This window comes from Eleutherodactylus coqui, chromosome 2, assembly GCF_035609145.1.
Source record: "Eleutherodactylus coqui strain aEleCoq1 chromosome 2, aEleCoq1.hap1, whole genome shotgun sequence".
NCBI classification, from domain to species: Eukaryota; Metazoa; Chordata; class Amphibia; order Anura; family Eleutherodactylidae; genus Eleutherodactylus; species Eleutherodactylus coqui.
This window is the reverse complement of record NC_089838.1, coordinates 242219808-242238239: the sequence shown is the minus strand read 5'-3', so window position 1 is coordinate 242238239 and position 18432 is coordinate 242219808. Positions and strand designations below refer to the sequence as shown.

At 40.7% G+C, this 18432-nt stretch overlaps 1 protein-coding gene across 2 annotated transcripts in view; it reads left to right on the top strand.

Moving 5' to 3' along the window:
• The first annotated feature begins 683 nt into the window (after window positions 1–683).
• Window positions 684–18432, top strand: part of ELL3 (elongation factor for RNA polymerase II 3) — an 84234-nt gene continuing 66485 nt past the window's right edge. Inside the window, exons 1-2 of one of the 2 annotated variants that reach the window (XM_066592723.1) lie at window positions 684–942; window positions 17602–17655. In XM_066592723.1, coding sequence (XP_066448820.1) covers window positions 699–942; window positions 17602–17655 — 298 coding nt within the window. In that variant the 5' untranslated portion in view covers window positions 684–698. The remainder of the gene's footprint in view (window positions 943–17601; window positions 17656–18432) is intronic. The other variant, XM_066592722.1, reaches the window with a different exon arrangement.

Below are 18432 nucleotides of genomic sequence, written 5' to 3'. Positions count from 1 at the left end.
ATCAGGCGCATGCTGTCAGCACTGCAACACACAGAAGAACGGAGTCTTGCCAGCGCTTGTCAGTGCAGGTTCAGCTCCCACTGATTTTAATGAGACCTGCAATTACAAGCACCAGCCACTACATAGCAGTTGGAGCAGGCGATCAACTATTGATGACCTGTCCTGAGGATACGTAATCAATAGTATTTCCCTGGAAACCCCCTTTAAGGGTTTGACATGTCCTGTGGGCACCTTGGACTTTGAGACTCATTAACAACGACAACTGCTGTAATCCCTATTGTTCCATGATGACATATTGATATTATATTATACATCACAATAACCAAATGGAAAGCCAGTCTACTACTTTAATTGGGAGTTTGCTTGTACTTTTTACACAATTTTTCCTAGGAAAACCTGAAAAACTCTTAGTATAAAAATGTATAAAACAACTGTATATGTCACGAAAAACCGCAAGGCAAGTAAAGAGACTCACAAGGTGGACAAATCATCAAATAGTATTTGAGCATGAGAACTAAAACAATCTAGTGGTTAAGGGGTTAAGAGAACAATAGAGATGAGTTGCAATCTTAGTAATGGGCACGTCACACATACTGCAGCTGATACAAAGTAACAACTAGAGAATATAAAGTGTCTTGTTCCTGGGAAGACCTAGAATGTATCTGGTCTGACAGTAGTTTCCACTGCTGCTGCTGGTAATGTCACTTGTGTCCCCTCCTCATTCTCCTCCCCACCCTCCACACGCCTCCCCTGGGCTGCGCTCTCCCGTTCCCCAGCTTCTGCAGCTGACTGTCAGTGCTTGCCATGTCTCGGCCTGGGGAAGAGCTGACTGGGACCCTGTCTTACAGGACCGAGCCCAGAAAAAGCCCCCGACTCAGCCTCTTCCACCTGAAGCTGACAGACTCTGCCCTTCGCTGCCTGCGGGACTTCCAGAAGGCACAGGTAAGTGACTGACAAGCAGCTGCACATACAAAGTGTCACTTCTTCAATACTGTCTACAGTAGTTTCCAAGCTGAGGCTCTCCAGCTGTTGTACAACTACAACTCCCAGCATGCTGTAAGAGCAGGAGAAAGTCAGAAAATGCTGGGAGATATGGTTCCACAACAGCTACAGGTTGCAGACCATTGCATTAACATACCCTACTTGTGCTTTCTGCTGGCACACATGCTATCATGCCATGCTACCCATATCTCTAAATTCTAAGATCTTACTATTAATTGCTGCTTTATTCCTTTTTAATACGTCTGATAACGATTCCGCTCAGCTAGCCTGCTGATCATATATATGGGATCAATCATTTTACAATAGGATAAGCATCTTGCTATCACATTACGCAGGTTGATTACGGTTCGGATAGTTTATATTTGATGCATTGATCAGTTCATGTAAATGGATCGTTAGCTACATGTAACCATTTACTTGGTTGGCTCCTTTGTATGTTCTTTCGTGTTTGATTCTCCAACTAGTTTCCCTGCTTTCTTTATCACATCTGTTTTATGTATTCCCATTATGTGCCCTGTATACTTTACCACTGGCATATGGGTAAACTACAGTACCATCTGCTCTACCCTCATGAAGGGCTCTTATGCCCTTGATATGTATCGTTGATATTTGCACTGTACCACCTGTTGGCATATGTTATGTGTTCTCTACCTTGAGGTGTGCTATCCAGCTTCCTAGTGCCCTTTTTCTATCCTTAAACCTCCATTCTGCGATCTACAACCTTAATTGTGACAGTTCCCATGTAGGATTCTGCCGGGTACACAACCTAGTTTTGGACCTAATAGCATTAAATTTAAAGCGGAAACTGTCATCAAGAATTTGCCTACCAGCGGCACACAGGGGTAGCGGAGTAGTGTTCATACATGCCTCTCATGCACAAATGTGGACGTTTGACTGTTTTATACCTTTTTAAAAACTCCAGTGCTGTATGCAAATTAGCTGAAAAGAGTCACAACTTGGCTGAAAAGCGTCACAGCGCTACAAGTGTAGGATGTAGCCACACCTTCCTGAGTGATGGAAATCTCTGCCTCTGGATGAAATCCCGCGCATGCGTTCACCAGTATAAATTGAGCATTGGCATAAGAATCTTCCTTTACAGCGAACCGCTTTTCTTCTGCGAGTCTACATGGTCCATTAAATCCCTTATTGGATGTTGTGAAACATGGCACTTTGCTGTGTTCACCACTAATTAATGATGCACAAACATTTTAGCGTGCATGCGCGAGTAAAAAAGAAAAGAAAGTTCTAGAAGGCAGATTTTCCATGTAGGCGCTGAACACTATTTACGGCAAACATGCACAGGATTTCGCTTGAGATTTTGGCACTTGGCAGCAGAGCTGTCCTGTCAATCGTTTCAAGATGGGGTTATCACTGCCTACGGGGCTGGGCCAGCCATACAAAGTAATGCTCATTTAAATACTTGGAGGGTTTAAGAAAATGTAGATTGTGGTGTAATCAAGGGGCGTTTGAAAAAGAGAGTTGACACTATATAGTCAATGTGGCAGTGTGGGTAGAACTTAAGACGTTGATGACAGAGTCCCTTTAATACGACTTCCCAAATATGATAATAAGAGTAAGGCGACCGATCACAGGTGTGGCATTGTATTTCACCCTGAACAGTGCCCTGCCCGTCTTGTGTTTAGTCCTGGGTTATTACCTATGGTCAGGTTGTAATGAATTCCAGATGGAAATACTATCATCATGTCTGATCATTATCTGACCTGTCATTCTACCATTATTGTCACCATGATGATATTGAGGAGGCAGTGATAGATTTGAGCCCTTGCTCATAACCTACGCTCTTCTATCCACCTGTGTCTCCTTGACATGAAACATATGTTCCAATTAAACGTTATAATCTTCCTTCTTCGCCTATCAGTTGTGATAATTCTTGCTTCTATCCATAGAGCTCCCTGGCATGTCATTGGTTAATCCCAGATGACATCTGATTTTTATGAGCGCTGCCTTTCCTGACACTCTTAATTCGATCATATGTCCACTATGCCTTCCAGTCACCTGAATGGTGTCCTTCTAGTCTACCAGCCGTCAGCACAACATTGTCTTAAAGTGTCACTTCCAATCTTAGGAGACATATCAATGAAGCAGCTAGAACAATTGTCAATGCATTTAACAATCTTTCTGACAGTTGTGTGGCTAGTACTTCGCTAGACTCGCCATGTAATTACAGAATATTGATGCTTTATTCTGCTTCCTGCAATGCTGTCCACTAACCGAGGTTTACAGATGTTGTATAGTATGTCAGGGTGTACTAATGCATGCATGAATACTAAATGCAGATGCGCCATATGTTGGATTTTCAGTCGTTTTATAAACGTGACTTCTGGTAGCGAAGCACGTACGTGCTCACAGTCTTTAGGTAGTACTTGAACCACAACGCTGTTGGTGGACACTATGACTGGTTTATAGTTTTGTATCTGCACCTGTGCCCGAGCTGCAGATGTTTAGTACTACTGTATGAAGTCTCAGTTTCTGAAATAAGATTAAAATGGCAACTTTCAGTCTCACAACACTTAATGATTTTAAAGTATTAACTGTTTAATTGCCAAGTTTACCAGAAAATGAGATTCAAGAGTTTTGATCATGTATATCAGCTACAATGTATATACATCATATGTATCATACATAATGATTATATATATATATTCAGATTAGAGATGAGCGAGCGTACTCGGCCACGCCCCTTTTTGCCCGAGTACCGCGATTTTCGAGTACTTCCGTACTCGGGCGAAAAGATTCGGGGGGCGCTGTGGGTGAGTGGGGGGTTGCAGCGGGGAGTGGGGGGGAGAGGGAGAGAGAGAGGGTGCCCCCCGAATCTTTTCACCCGAGTACTGAAGTACTCGAAAATAGCGGTACTCGATCGAGTAATTACTCGAAACGAGTACATTCGCTCATCTCTAATTCAGATCTGTCCCTCCTTGCCTTTCACCTTGACTTGAGATGAGTGGGAAGAGATGACCAATGTTGAAAAAACCCTTATCACTCTATCGGGCGTTATGAGGAAGGCCTTTGTCATACGACTGTTTTTGCGCACTGAGAAAATAGAACCCATTGGATTCATGCACAAGCACCTATTTTGCGCGCGCAATTGCGTCACACACAAAAAAGGCACATCTTGAACTCCTTAAACTACTAGTCATTTCAATGGCATAGAGTATGCATGCAAAAAGTACAGTAAAGAACGCTGTTGTGCGCGAAAAATGCACAAAAATGCAGTGCAAAAGTGCGTGCAACTATGCATACGCTCGTGTGACAGAGGCCTAAAGCTGGTCATCTTTTGCCACTAGTCTCTGCATGTCTCCAGCCAGGGGCACAGGTAAGACCGGTCTGTCAGGACCAGATTTGAATTGTAGATTCTGCGAGCATATGATCCATGGTAATATGCGGATCAATCAAATGCATTGACTTATGCAGTTCTGATCACATTAGTGTGTAGAAATAGCGTAATCTGCGAGCGAGAAATAAAATGCAGCATGTTCTATGCTACCATAGATATCCGTGACATAGAGCCCATTGTTCTCTATGGTCACTTATATACCCGCAGCCCATATGCAATTACATTAACGTATATCGTTAATTTACACTGAACAATAACTGGGTAGTTTGGATCATTCATTGGAACATAATCACGCATCTAGTTAACCCTTTGGCTACTGCTTTCTATTCAGCAAATCGTTACAAAACATGTTAACATGAATTGATGATTTTTAGGTCCGCATGAAAGATCCAAACAGCGACAATCTAATGTTTTATCCCTGATCGTTCGGTCGCTACACGTGTTTACACCTAATAGTAGATCACTCATTCTAATGATGATCGTGCCATGTAAAAGCCAAGGAAGCCTCCCATACTAGACTGCATTGAAGATAGCAGTATACAGAAGTGTATCTACGGTCTACAGTGATCATTAATGAATGATCTACTAGCTCGTACACTTCTCACCACCAGGGGGTCCACACTGTATATACTTTTGTATCACACCATTCAGCATTTCAAATGGTCTTGGAGTACTTCTGCATCCTCATGTTCATATGCAGAACAGGCCAGCGATCCTTACAAATAATATATAATAATAGCTTGCATTCTTATAGAGATTGGTTCATACTAGCAAGTAAAACATGTTGGTTTGAACAGTGGACTGTGTTCTTTGCTATCTACAGTTGCCTAGAGTCTTGCTTGTCTTCCACCCCAATATCTCATTTATGTTTGGCTACCCTTAAGAGGAAAGTACAATGATAAGGAACAGATAGAAGTGGTGACGCCATTGTAAATGTCACATTTAAATGTTTATACTGATAAAGTAGCAAATATTATTTGGCTAATTATGTTGCTATATTTAAATAGTGCTAAATCAAAAAATGGTTGATCAAATCAGGAGGCCCAAAAGTATGCTTCCATGGAAACCAATGAAAAGTACAATAAAGAGTACTTGCCACTTTTGTTTTTTTTTTAACATAAACCTTGTTGTTTACGGTATGGAAAAGTAAAATTAAGTGAGGATTATCTTTTGTATTTTTCACACAGAAGTGGGTTTCTCAGACTCAAGAGAACTGACTTATGGCTCTTCTCCCAACCCGTACCAAGACTAAAATATCGATAACTTATCCTCTGGGTAGGTCATCAATACCGTAACAAATTGGTCGGGCTCTGCTAACCATAGCCTCTTCAAACGGTTGGCAGGGGTCTCGTGGGAGGGAGCTCCACTGATTTAATAGGTTAGTCCCAAAAAAAGCACTATAATATGTCTACATTAAAACTTGAATTTGGCTTCACTGTGTTATTTCTGTGTGCACTGAACAGGAGTGCACTAGAGAAGAATCTGAATAATGTAAGTGCTGCTTGTGCAAAACCTGCCCAAGGCTTATGCATGTGAGTACTGTTTGCATATTTGTTATAGACCTTCAGAAAGCTGCTATAGATAATATCTAAAGAAAAAAAAGATAAAGATTAATATTAGGCTGATATAATTGATTATTATAAAAATGGAAGTGCTCCCTTTAAAAAAAGCAACAATTTTTGAAGTCTCTATTCTGTGTTTGACTTTACTGCTGTTAATACTCACTTGTAGATGGACACGTTACCTTGTCTCAGCCTACATCTTAATACATTGTGACCTTGGAACAACTATGATGCCTTGTATGTGTTGTATGCTAGATGCACTCAAAATATGGCACCTGATTGTTGCCAGCAGATGTCCATCATGCTCATAGTTACGTAGCCACTTCTTCTACTGGCTATAGAGAGAATGGTTTGAGGGCAACTGGGACAAGATTTCCTGTCCTTTCATAAGTCTGTCCAAGGAAAACTCGTCCGGGCAGACAATTTGTCCAGTCTTAATTTGTCCTATATATCATTATACCCAACCTAGATTTTATCTACTTAGCATTGGAAATGCAAAAGGGATTCTGAGCCACTTGTTTTAACCCCTTAGTGGCCAGGCCTGTTTGGGCCTTAATTACCAGGCCACATTTAGGAAATCTGACGTGTCAATTTAACATAGAATAACTCCGCAAATTCTGACATTGTTTTTTTCACCACATACTGTACTTCATTTAGGTGGTATAATTCTATTATGATGACTCTGCTGCTGAATCCCTTCCTCTCAATGCTCTTGCATTGAGGGGAAGGGAATTCCGCCATGGTCTTCCCTGCCTCTACTTCCTCACCATGTGGTTTGGACTCAGAGGCAGGGAGGCAGCTGTAGATTTTCAACAGAATTTCCATTGCGGACATTTCAACGAAAGTCTGCCCCTTTTGGCTCTAGCCTTATTGCGCCTGCCATTTAAGTATGGCATAAAGTATCAATAGTCAAATGTCAAATGTCTTAAGGGACAAGGAAAGCAATTGGAGGCAATGTGGATTAGATGAAAGAAATTGGACGACATGTCCTAGTGGACAAGGAAAGCAATGGACAAAATCCATGGATTGGACGAGATTTGGATGGGACAAAAAAAAATTGGATGAAATGTCCTGAAACCAAGAGAACACTTATAGATATATGCCAAGACAGTGGTCATTGATTTTGATCAACTGGTTCTAAATAGTGGTAGTAATACTGTGGTGTTTGTAGCACTGAATGGGACTTTTCATCCTCAAGCAAGTACATACAATATAGCTGTAGGCAGAATAGCGAAGGCAAACAGAAGTATTACTAGTAGGATAGTTCCAAGAACAGAGACTATAGCAGGAAAAAGCAACATTATATAACTTGAAACAGGACTTGCAACCAGAAATGGAACAGGATAAACATGAAGGACAAGTAGGTGCTGTGCACTTCGAGACTGGCAATATTGTTGTCAATGTGTAGACCTCAGGACGAGATTGAAAATAACTAGCATGTTAAATAAATGAACAAGAGTGAGAAACACCAAAAGAAAAAGAAGAGGTAAAAATACAGAAGGGCCTGCCAGAGCCTACCACGTGCTTTTGTTTTCACTAATCTGTCTATAAGTTTATGTTCAGTAATTGAAGCCTAGATTTAAAGGGGATGTCTGGTTACCAGACAACATGCCTTCAATAGTGCTGACTGTAGTAAAGCAACAAACTGAGCTGTACTTACTTCTCCTCCATGAAGCAGCACTTGTTCTTCTGGCATCGACACTCACATCTTGAGCGCCAAGATACTGGAAGTTCAGAAATGTGACACTGAAGCCTTTCATTGGTTGCAGTGGTCATCTGACTTCTGGCAAACACCGGACCACAGCGGGGCTGCATCCCTTCTGTAACCCGGTGTCTGCAGAGGGGTGAGTACTTCTTAGTTTGTTGTTTTACTACAGTCAGCCCTATTGAAGGGATGTTGTTTGGTAACTATACAACGCCTTTAAGTTATCTTCTGTGCCAGGCTAACCTTTTTTTTAGCTATAGAGCTATTTTCTAAAATTAATAAAAATCCAATATTGGTTGAATCAAATATATCCGAGTATAGTGTTTTCTGAAGTATTTTTGTGGTCCTTGATTAGTGAGTAACGGTGAGAGGAATCATTGAGCAAATCAGTAAAGCTAGAACGTTAAAAGCATATATTGATATAATATTATAAAATGTATGTTTAATCTATCTTTTGTCTTTTAAAATGGTTTGACAAATAGTAATAAAACTAACCAATCACAAGTTCTTCTGCTTCCAGACAAATAGCGTTTTGGAGATCTGATAAAAGATTCCGAAAGTTATTTACCCCTGTGTAGAGAGTCTGGCTCATAAAGAACTGTTCTCGTTTTTATCATGAGATTATCAGTTGTATTACTACATGGCAGCTAGGAACTCATTTATTTAGTGGAATGCACTGGTGTTGAATACTTAACTGCTGTGTTGCAGCTAATAGGAAAAAGTTGGCCCAGAATGACAGTGTTTACAAGCTAAAAGCTGATGGCGTCACCACAGGAGTGGAATTTGGATGGCATATTTTGGCTGCCAACCTCCCACCTCCGTCAATAAAGTACCCAAAATGTTGGATAAGAATCTACTTAACCGCCTATGTTTTTGACCAAAGTAAAGCTGAATATTCATATCAAAGTGTTACTTCCATGCTTTAACCCCTTCAGTGGCAGGTTTATTATTACCATGGTCAGTGCACCAAGCTCCGGAGATTTTCTTGGTGTGCCACTAAAGGGGTTAATGCAGTGTCATTATTGCCAAATGATGCAGGAAATCTGTCTTTTGTACATAAGGTATACGAATACTCTTTCTTTAAAGTGGTGATAAGAACAGTTTTCTGCCCCTACATTTAGTGAGTGAATTGGGAACACACATTGACAGTAGGAATACAGAAGTAGTCAGAAAAGTCTAGTAATTGCATTTACTGAGGACACATATCTTATCATTTTCTGGTTCCTTTTAATGAAGCACATTGAGGTATGGGTCATAAAATAATAGCGATATTTAACTAGGAGTTGAGACAACAGGTGCTAAACCCAACAAGAGCTGCCATCTTCTGCCAGACACTGGTGGCCTCTAGGTAATGGCTTTTAGATTGGCAGGCATGAAAAACTGGGGTTATATACACTATCCTACCAAAAGTAATTGGACACCTGAGCAAGAATCATAAATAGTATTTATTTATATATGTTAATATGTAGTGGAACCTCCTTTGGCCTTAATGACATTGCATACTGTCTGTGGCATACTTTCTGCTAATGTCTGATACACTTCAGCTGGTTTTTTTCTCTATTCATCCTGCAAAAGTCTGAGTTCTCACAAAAAAATGGATTCTCTTTATATTTCCTGACCTGATGGTCCAATTTGTCCAAAGGATGTTCAGTAGGGTTCTGGTGCAGCCAGTCCAATCGTGGAACATCCATATTCTTAAAACAACATAAAACAGTGCTGGATTTGTGACAAGGCCCATTGTCTTGTTGGAAGAGTATTGCCATGTTATTGGCAGCAAATTATTGCCTAGAATGTTAAGGTATATCTCCGTGTTCATGGCTTTTGTTATTACAACCAATGGACCAAGACTATGCCCCATAAATTATCCCCAGGGGCGTAGCTAAAGGCTCATGGGCCCAGGTGCAAAAATTTATCTTGGGGCCACCCAACTTCTCTTAACCCCTTAATGCAGAGGTGTAACTTGAAGCTCCTGGGCCCCAATGCAAAACCTGTAACAGGGCCCCCAACTATAATGCTTTATTCAATTGTACTGGGCTCCCTATATGGAAAAGAGAGGCCTGATGGGCCTCGTAAGGCTTCTGGGCATCCTCTGCATCTCCTATAGTTACACCAGTGCCCCAAACCATAAGGAAGCCATACTTAACTGTGGGCAGGTTTGGACTGGCCTACAGGGGTGCAGGTAAATTCCCTGGTCTGGCCCTGAGACAGGAGTGGGCCCCCTACCCGCTGTATGAATGGTGCACAGCACAGTACATCTACTGCACCGCATACAGATAGACAATGGGCCTGCTAAATGAATTTTACTGGTGGGCCCTCGGCATTCCAGTCTGACACTGACTGACAACACACTCAGACAAAAGGTTTTCCCCAGGTTCCTCCACACTCAGGTACATCCATCTGATTTGAAGATAGAGTAGCGTGATTTGTCAACTCCATATAATGTTCTTCCATTGCTTAACTGTCCAATGACAATGCTCCTTGCACCACTGTAGGTGGGCCAATGCATGACACTTTGTGATGGACAGTTTGTGTGTCGCAGCACAATCCATATATCCAATAGCATGCAGTTCCCACCACAAACTATGGTTGACCCCTCCAAGGGTCTACATCTTATGTTGCATGGTTTAGAACATGTAACATGCTAATAAGAAACAATCCATTCCACTGATAGGGCTGTCCAAATACTTTTGGCAGGATAATGTATTCATACATCCGGCCACATAGCCCATTTTGCACATGAATTTTGGATCAGTTGAGTGTGCATGCATTCTCAGGGGTGAAAGTCACTGCCAGACACCCCTAGCAGCGGCTTATCTCCTGAAAAACAAAAGGATAAAGGAAGTCAAAATCCACCTGCCCAAACCTTATCTCCGCAACAGCTGGGTTTGAAGGAGAGCTCTTTATACACATTAGATGGTCACTGGGTTTGGCTGATATACATCTAACATGTATGGGCAGCTTAAGAATCTAATTTTTCATATTATATCAATACATATTAAAAGGTGAGTCCAACAATTATTCATAATATGGCATAACTACTAGCTTTGCTTAATATCCTGTTAGATTACTCTATATACAACACGAGTATATTCTGCTGTACAGAGAGAAGAGCTTGCTGCTTGCACCATACATTACAGGTATAAATGGGTGCTGATACAATCTGAGAGCCTGCTGAAATATCCATCTACCATTCATTACTATCTGACATGTTCCTAGCAGCTGTTTGTATGAATCATCCTTATGACGTAATAGAAGAAAAAAAATAATAGAAGCTACTTGATAATAGAAACCACACTGCAGCCGGCTAAGATAATAAAAGGGCTACTTGTAATTCTGTTCTACAAGTTATTGATTTATTTTATGAAATGAACTTTGGTGCATGACGACTTCTGATTTCAATAGCTTCATATAATAATAATTGATTTTATCATTGGGCATACATATATAAACAATCATTATAATATGGCAGGATCTCCATTTTTCCATTGTTGTAATGCTTCTGCTGACCAGTGGGACCTAGATCTGGAGGAGGGTACCCTGACCATGAACCATGTAGGTCCTCTCCCATTACAGGTGTTTTCCAGGACATAAAGTAAAAAGGGTTTAAAATGAATGAAAATGGAATACTTGCCTATTTCTGCAACTCCCCTTCCAGCGCTGCAGTCTCGGTGCCTACTGCATGGAACCCGTAAAGTGGCGGGCAGTCATGTGCTTCAGTAGTCATAGAAGAATCACCACTGAAGCCCTGTGAGTGGCTGAGTGGTCACATGCACTGTGAATGGCACATGACCGCCCGCCGCTTCTTCTGTCCAGTGGGCATTGGAGCTGGACGGGAGCCACTGGGATAGGATAGTATTCAATTTTTCTTCAATTTAAGCCATCTTCATTTTTTTTATGTCCCAGAAAACCCCTTTAATGTCAAACACAGAAAAAATAGGAATCACACTCCAGACTTTGTTGCTTATACAAGATCAACTTTTATTCATGCCATCAGGGTTTCATTGAGATTTATCTTTTTTTTTATTATCCTGTCGCTGTGCTCTTGCAACCAGCATGAAGAAGCAATGGACTCTGTCCAAAACTTTGCTACACTGCAATCCTCCATGAAACCCCAAAGTCTGGAGTGCTTTTTTTTTCTCGTTGACATTACTGAAGGTCTTTGGGTAGTGGGGACCTGAACTTGCACCAAGCCACAAGCTTCTAGCGTTGGACACCATTGGACACTGTTGGTCCCCTCACATTAAAACAGCGTTTGGTTTGTATATAGAGTAGCAGCATGAGCCATATGTTACATACAATTTTAGGGAACAGTAGGAGGTATGATTGACCACTGCTTCAAACAAGTCTTCTTCACCATGCCGGTGAGGTTTAATAGAAAGGAGTTTCTTTTACTGGTAATTGATGAGAGTCCCAACAATTGTGGCAATGTATAGGCGATAAATGTTTTTAGTGGTAGGAAGACTTTAAAAGTAGCAGTGTGGCCCATAAAGATTACATAATATTCAGATTGGGCTAGAAATTTTTCTGTATTTCTGTGAGAGGCAGTCATCTGTGGAAAGACGACCGCTTAGACTAGAGGCGGCAAACCAGCAGCCACCCAACGCTGCATTAATTAAGGAAATAAGACCCATGAAGACCCAGCTAAATCTCCTATATACTTCTAAAGTCGCGAAGGCTATACAATGAACCCAATCCCATAACTTTAAATTGGCTAACAAACCTGACAAATTTCTAGCAGCAAAACCTAAATCAGTAGAAAGAATCAATACAGTGAATTCTATTAGATCAAATAGCGGCACCTGTACTTGAAATCCCAACAAAATCACACCCCCATTCCACGAGTTCTACAGTGCCCTCTACAAATAAAGAACCCATCGGACCGCTATGATTTTCTAAAAAATATCCCTCTACCGAACTTCATTGTAACTATAACTCACAATTGAATCAACCAATCACAAAAGATTAAGTCAAGGACACAATTAAAAACCTTAAACCAAGTAAAGCACCTGGCCCTGAGGGCTTCGCAGCTATCTACTAAAAAATGTATCACTTCCCTGTCCGACCCTTTGACACATTTTTACAACAAAATTCTAACAGGAATGGCAGTCCCAGATAAATCCTCGAATGCCCTTAGGAACAATCATCCCTAAACCAAATAAATATCACAAAGAAAAAAGGATAAAATTTGACAATTTGAGAATATCTCTGTTAATAACAGGACAGCATGGTCAACTGAAGCTGGAGTCCATAATTTGAACATAGTCACATTGAGGATCGGTCTGTGCATTAGAGTAGTATTTGTGGCTGTAGCCTTTCTGCTACTAATGTCTGCCTTGCAATCCTCCGGGAAAGCCTAAATATTGTACATGGGGATGGGCAAAATATACACAAGTCAAGCAGCACCTGTGGCTGAGTCAGACTGTAGCCATAGTGCTTGTTGTTTCCATGTCTAGGGTTCTTCTCGTGTTGCGCAGAATAAATAAGGAGGTGCCTGGTTTAACACTAGTTCTCTCCCTTCTTCTATAGACTCTATTTCGGTGCCATTGACATGGCCATCCTCTATGGCAAGTATGCCCTGTCCTGCCTTATACTACTTTAGAGAAGAAGCCAACACTAAGTGATTCATCTGTTGCAAGGCTGGATGTGCTCTGATACACATTTATGCTTAAATACAATGAAACCTGAAATCAAATCAGTTACAATTAAAAATCATATAGAGAGATCTAATAGTTACAAAGTGTCCCTGACATGGGCGTCTGGCTGAATCACCTTTGTGTACAAACTGTATCTCTTTGTACCTGCCAATCAAACAGACTGAGCCTAGCATTGCTCAAGAGAACATTATCTTGCACTACTATGTGATTGGATTGCAGCTGACATCTTGCTGATTATAAAAGCTCTTGTTTTACCATTAAACATTTTGTAACACATCCTAGTCGTCGCTGTATTTTACTCTGTAAGTATTGGGATTGGCGCTCAGTGTTTATGTCATTTAAGGAGTTTTTGGATGTTGAAGTTGAGTGGAGGGCTATTAGACATTTACAGGTATACAGGTGTGTAATGAGACCACATCACACAACAGTAAAGCTACAGTAGGGGTGGCTTTACTTACATAGGACAACTATTAGTAAAAAAATCACTCAAATGAGTGATTAATTTGTTTGTTTTTCAGTGATAATTGTCCAGTGTAAACATGGGACCCAGCAGGGTGCTGAGCAAGAAACCACTCAGTAGTCTCTAGTCGCTTTGTTTCAGCTGCTTGTCCACAGTGAATGGAAGTGACCCACCAGAAGAGCGCCCAACGCATTCCACCTCCATTCACTAATTGACTATCCCTCCTGTGTGAAAGCACATAAGTGATAAGTTATTGAGACAACTGTCTGCTGCTTATATGCCCGATTTTATATTTTTTATGTATATTTTGTCAATTTAAATATGTTCTTGATGTCATGATACTCCACCCCTTGCTACTCCCCTTGTATGAGACATGGGGTAGATCCTTTTATGTTCTGTAAGCTAATTTTGTATTTTAATATAACTGAGGAAGACCCCGAATAAGGGTTGAAGCGCTTAGCTTTTTTTTTTTTTTTTCAGTGGTTGTGGTAAGGTAATCCTCAGTAGCTAGAGGAACAGTGCTGGTTTTCTGCTTATCTTTGCTTAGCTCCTAAAGTCCAAAGTAACGTGTTCAACCCCTGTAATAGACACAGCAGTTGTGATCACCAATAATTATTCTGTGGAGCACAGAAGAACACCAATGATGCAGGACAGTAAGTAAAAAGATGGTGTCTGATCATTGCATTCCTTCAGAGGGAAGGAAGGGTCAGATGTAAAAAAAAAATGCAGTTGTGTAGCATAGGGCAGGGAAATTTGTACTCTACTGGTATAAACCCAGCGTATGGACCAGTTCACATATTAATTTTTTTTTTACAAATGCAGGAGATGAGACTGCAGGAATAAGAAATATCATTAAAAGAGATATATTTGTCTCCTATTTGTTGGATCCAGTCTCAGTTTTGGTTAAGTAAATACTGCATGCAAAGATCTGTATATGTTGATCTTTGAACATATTAAAATTTACATATTGAAATCATCTACATAAATATTTTGCAAATACATTCTATTACATACTGTATCAGTTAGGCTGGTTTCACATCTGCGTCGGAACTTTCGGGCAGAGATTCCGTCACAGATATGGCTCACAATACCAGAAGAAAAAGCACTGATTAACTGGGTGGAAAGTGGACAGACCCCATTATAGTCATTTAGATCCGTGCAGTGCTGTTTGGTTCCGTCCAGAGAGGGAGCCGTTCGGCCACGGGGATTCCCCTTTTCTGCTTCCCAAGAAGGAAAGGGGAACCCTGAGCCCAAGTGTTAAACCCCTCTTACTAATTCCAAGTTACAGCTTGTGGTATAGTGTCATTCTCCAGCAATGGTGGTCACATTTCTTAGTGCTTTTAATTTTTGCCTCTTACCAATCCTACCTTTAAATGCAATCCAATGGTTTGAGAAAGGTCTAGGATCAGACTGAAACATCATTTAACATATCTGGGCTGCCTTAATAAATGTTCCTCTATTTGAGTATCACTTTCTGAGTGCTGGGCTCTTTTATATAGATAGATATAATGTACATAAAAATCACATTGCATTACTTTTCATTTACTGGGTTACAGTCTGCATTCTAGCTCATCTGAGCTCCTAGACTCTACTACAGGTTGTTTCCAAAAAGAACCCGGAATACAAAATGTACTGCATGTTGATGGACATATCCTTTAACGTGACCCTCTGGTCCTGGACAAACAAAGATGGCCGCACTACTTCTTTGCATTAATAGTCTTATTCACTACGCACTGCTTTGATTGGCCAGTATTGCTCATGTGGGCAGCATTTGTCAATCAAAGTAGAGTATATTGCTTTGGCTTAATGATGTTAACTAATGCACAATGCATTTCATGTAGAGAGAAAATAGTGCGGCCATTTTTGGCCAGGACTGGAGGATTGCTTTAAGCATAAAATGTAGCAGAGTTATGTTGTAGGAGACACATATACTATACATTGTTATTATCTGTAATAAACATTAGGAGCAATCTGAGAAACCCAGAACTAACCTGAACAATTTTTAGGACCAACTTAAGACCCTTTGACAGGCCCGATTGTGGGGCACAAACATTCGCCCAGACTTTTGTTCACCCTTAGAGATGAGCGAGCACCCAAATGCTCGGGTCCGCGTTATTCGAGTAAAGCTTTTCATAAAATTCGAGAGCTCTACTCGAGTAACGAACCCTATTGACTACAATGGGAGACTCGAGCATTTTTGTATGTGGGACGCTGGGTGCCAAGCTTTTTTTTTGTTCTACTCTCCCTCTCTCTCCTGACAAAAAACGGGTCGAACACGGCTTGATGCTCGTTCGAGTAACGAGCACCATGGAGTACGCTAATACTCGAACGAGCATCAAGCTCGGCAGAATATGTTCACTCAACTCTATTCACCCATCATTGGCCCACGTAAAAGGGTCTTTAGATACTCGTAAAGCTTGCTGCGGTGAGTTCTTGGGTTATAGAAGCAAACGCTTGTTCGTTGGCTGTTCATTGCTTTTTACCAGGCATAAAAATGCTCACTGGTCAGCTCCACATCTTCCTGCATTAACAGAGAGATATATAGCCTGCACTATGGAGTCGAACAATTGTAGTAATGATCGTTTGTTCCCTTACCAGAAAATCTCTGCCCGCAATAAAAAAAATGTAAATAAGCTCCAATTGATATGTATTGCCGACCAGCACTCTAAGATTGGGCTGAGTATTGGCCCGCATAAGAGAACCTTTAAGTCTTCGACACCTAAATGGCGCATGGAACAATTTCTGACATTAATTCATATTGAAAATAACGTGTACAAGTTTGTTCAACATTGGCTGCAGCTTTAAGCCTTTCATTTTGTTTGCTTTAGGTGGAGAAGCAAACAATTGCCAATCATATATGCTGTTACATGCTAATATATGTTGACATATACAGTACTTTAACTAGTCTATTGTTTGAAACATACCATACAGGATTTATGGAGCTCACAAGAAGTGCAATTGAGTTTGCCTTTCTGGAAAGTAACTAGATCCTCTTCCACATCTAAAGAATAATGGTTATCTAGGGATTACTGCAATCATAAATCAGATTGTCTTTTTCTCTCTTGTACTTCTAATGGACATTTAACTTTTGCAACCATTTAATTGCTCCAATGTAAGTAAAATAAAGCAATTTTGTGCATACTGATGTTATCTGTCTCCATAGTTACAGACTACAAACAAACCCTGTGTGTAGTCTGATCCTGTCACCATGTTTTAATCTATTCCTTCTGCTTTCTCCTATTCCTGTCTTACAGATGGTAGGTTAAAGTGAAGAGAGGGTAGATGGAAAAGACTCATACATGTAGTAACCATGGAGACATATAGGTTTGCATAGCAGGTGTTTACATAACACAGTAGTATTTTTTCTTATCTATGACTGATTTTTAAAGTATTCTGTAAACTATTAAAGCTCTATTTACATTAGTATCAGAGGCTCTACTCAGAGCCCCCGGAACAGATGTGGCATGAAATTCTGGACAGATGCAGGAACCAAACAGAACCTCACTATAGTCAACAGGATCCATTCGGTAGTGTTTGTTCCATTATGAGATGGATCTGATCATCTGGGGAATTCCGTTTTCCTGCTTCCATAACAGAAGAGTACAATCCTTACCACAGATGTGAATTTAGCCTAAGCTGAGATGTGTTGACCAAGTTGCATTGATAGAAACATGTTTATGAGCATCAATCATTCTAAGTTTGGAGGCCTATATTACTGACCCAAATAGAGTTAATGCCTTCCTCACGTCCTAACAATGCTGCCCTGCCAGTATCGCCAAGGGCGAGATTAACTCTACGTTGCTTTTATTACTCGCATCTTGACAACTCCGTTCAGTTTATTTATGTTTTCTCTTTTTATGTAGGGTGCAGGAGCCTCATTGCCACAGCCTGTGATCACATTCCAGGAAAACCAAGGGGTGAGTAACCCTTCTCAAGATACAATGATTACCATATGCTAATGATAGGATTTAGGCTGCCTGTATGTATTAGAAAATCACTTCTTACAATGAATATTTGTTAATGATGAAGAACTGTAGGACTAGAAATGGGACTGTAATACTCAGACACACTGGATTCATAGTAACACATTACACTACAACTTTTATTTTCTTACTGAAAAAGTAGCAGTTGTAAGTATTTACGGTTTGTTATGTTGATAAAGGTGTTGTCTGGGTACAAGACTATTTTTTTTAAAAACTGCATCCAAATCTGTTAAAACAATTAAGGCAAATGTATTTGCCTATCTTCCCCCTGGCATTCCATTGCTGCAATTCTGTGGTCTTGTGGATCTTTGTTTTTGAACAGCTACCACCTGACAGCTGCAACCAATCAGAGGCCACATCGGTCATGTGGCATTCTCCTGGCATCAGATGCTGCAAACCATGTAGCCAGAAGAATGGCATCTGACTGCTGCATCCTCTGATTTGGCAGATGGTAGCCATTCCCAAGCAAAGACCAGAGGACCACAGGGCTGCAGCGCTGGATCGCCTAGGGAGAAGATGGGCAAGTACCTATGCTTTTATAGTCTTAATGGATTTTCTCATGCCCGAACAATGCCTCTATGTTATGTTTTCAAAAGTAAGGAATTACGTCTGAGTGTTCAGCCTGTTTGGCAGACCCCCAAGTAAGCAGAGGCTTACCTAGAAATAAAATTCCCCTAGTGTCTCCAACTAGAGCCATGTCTCCTTTCTCTA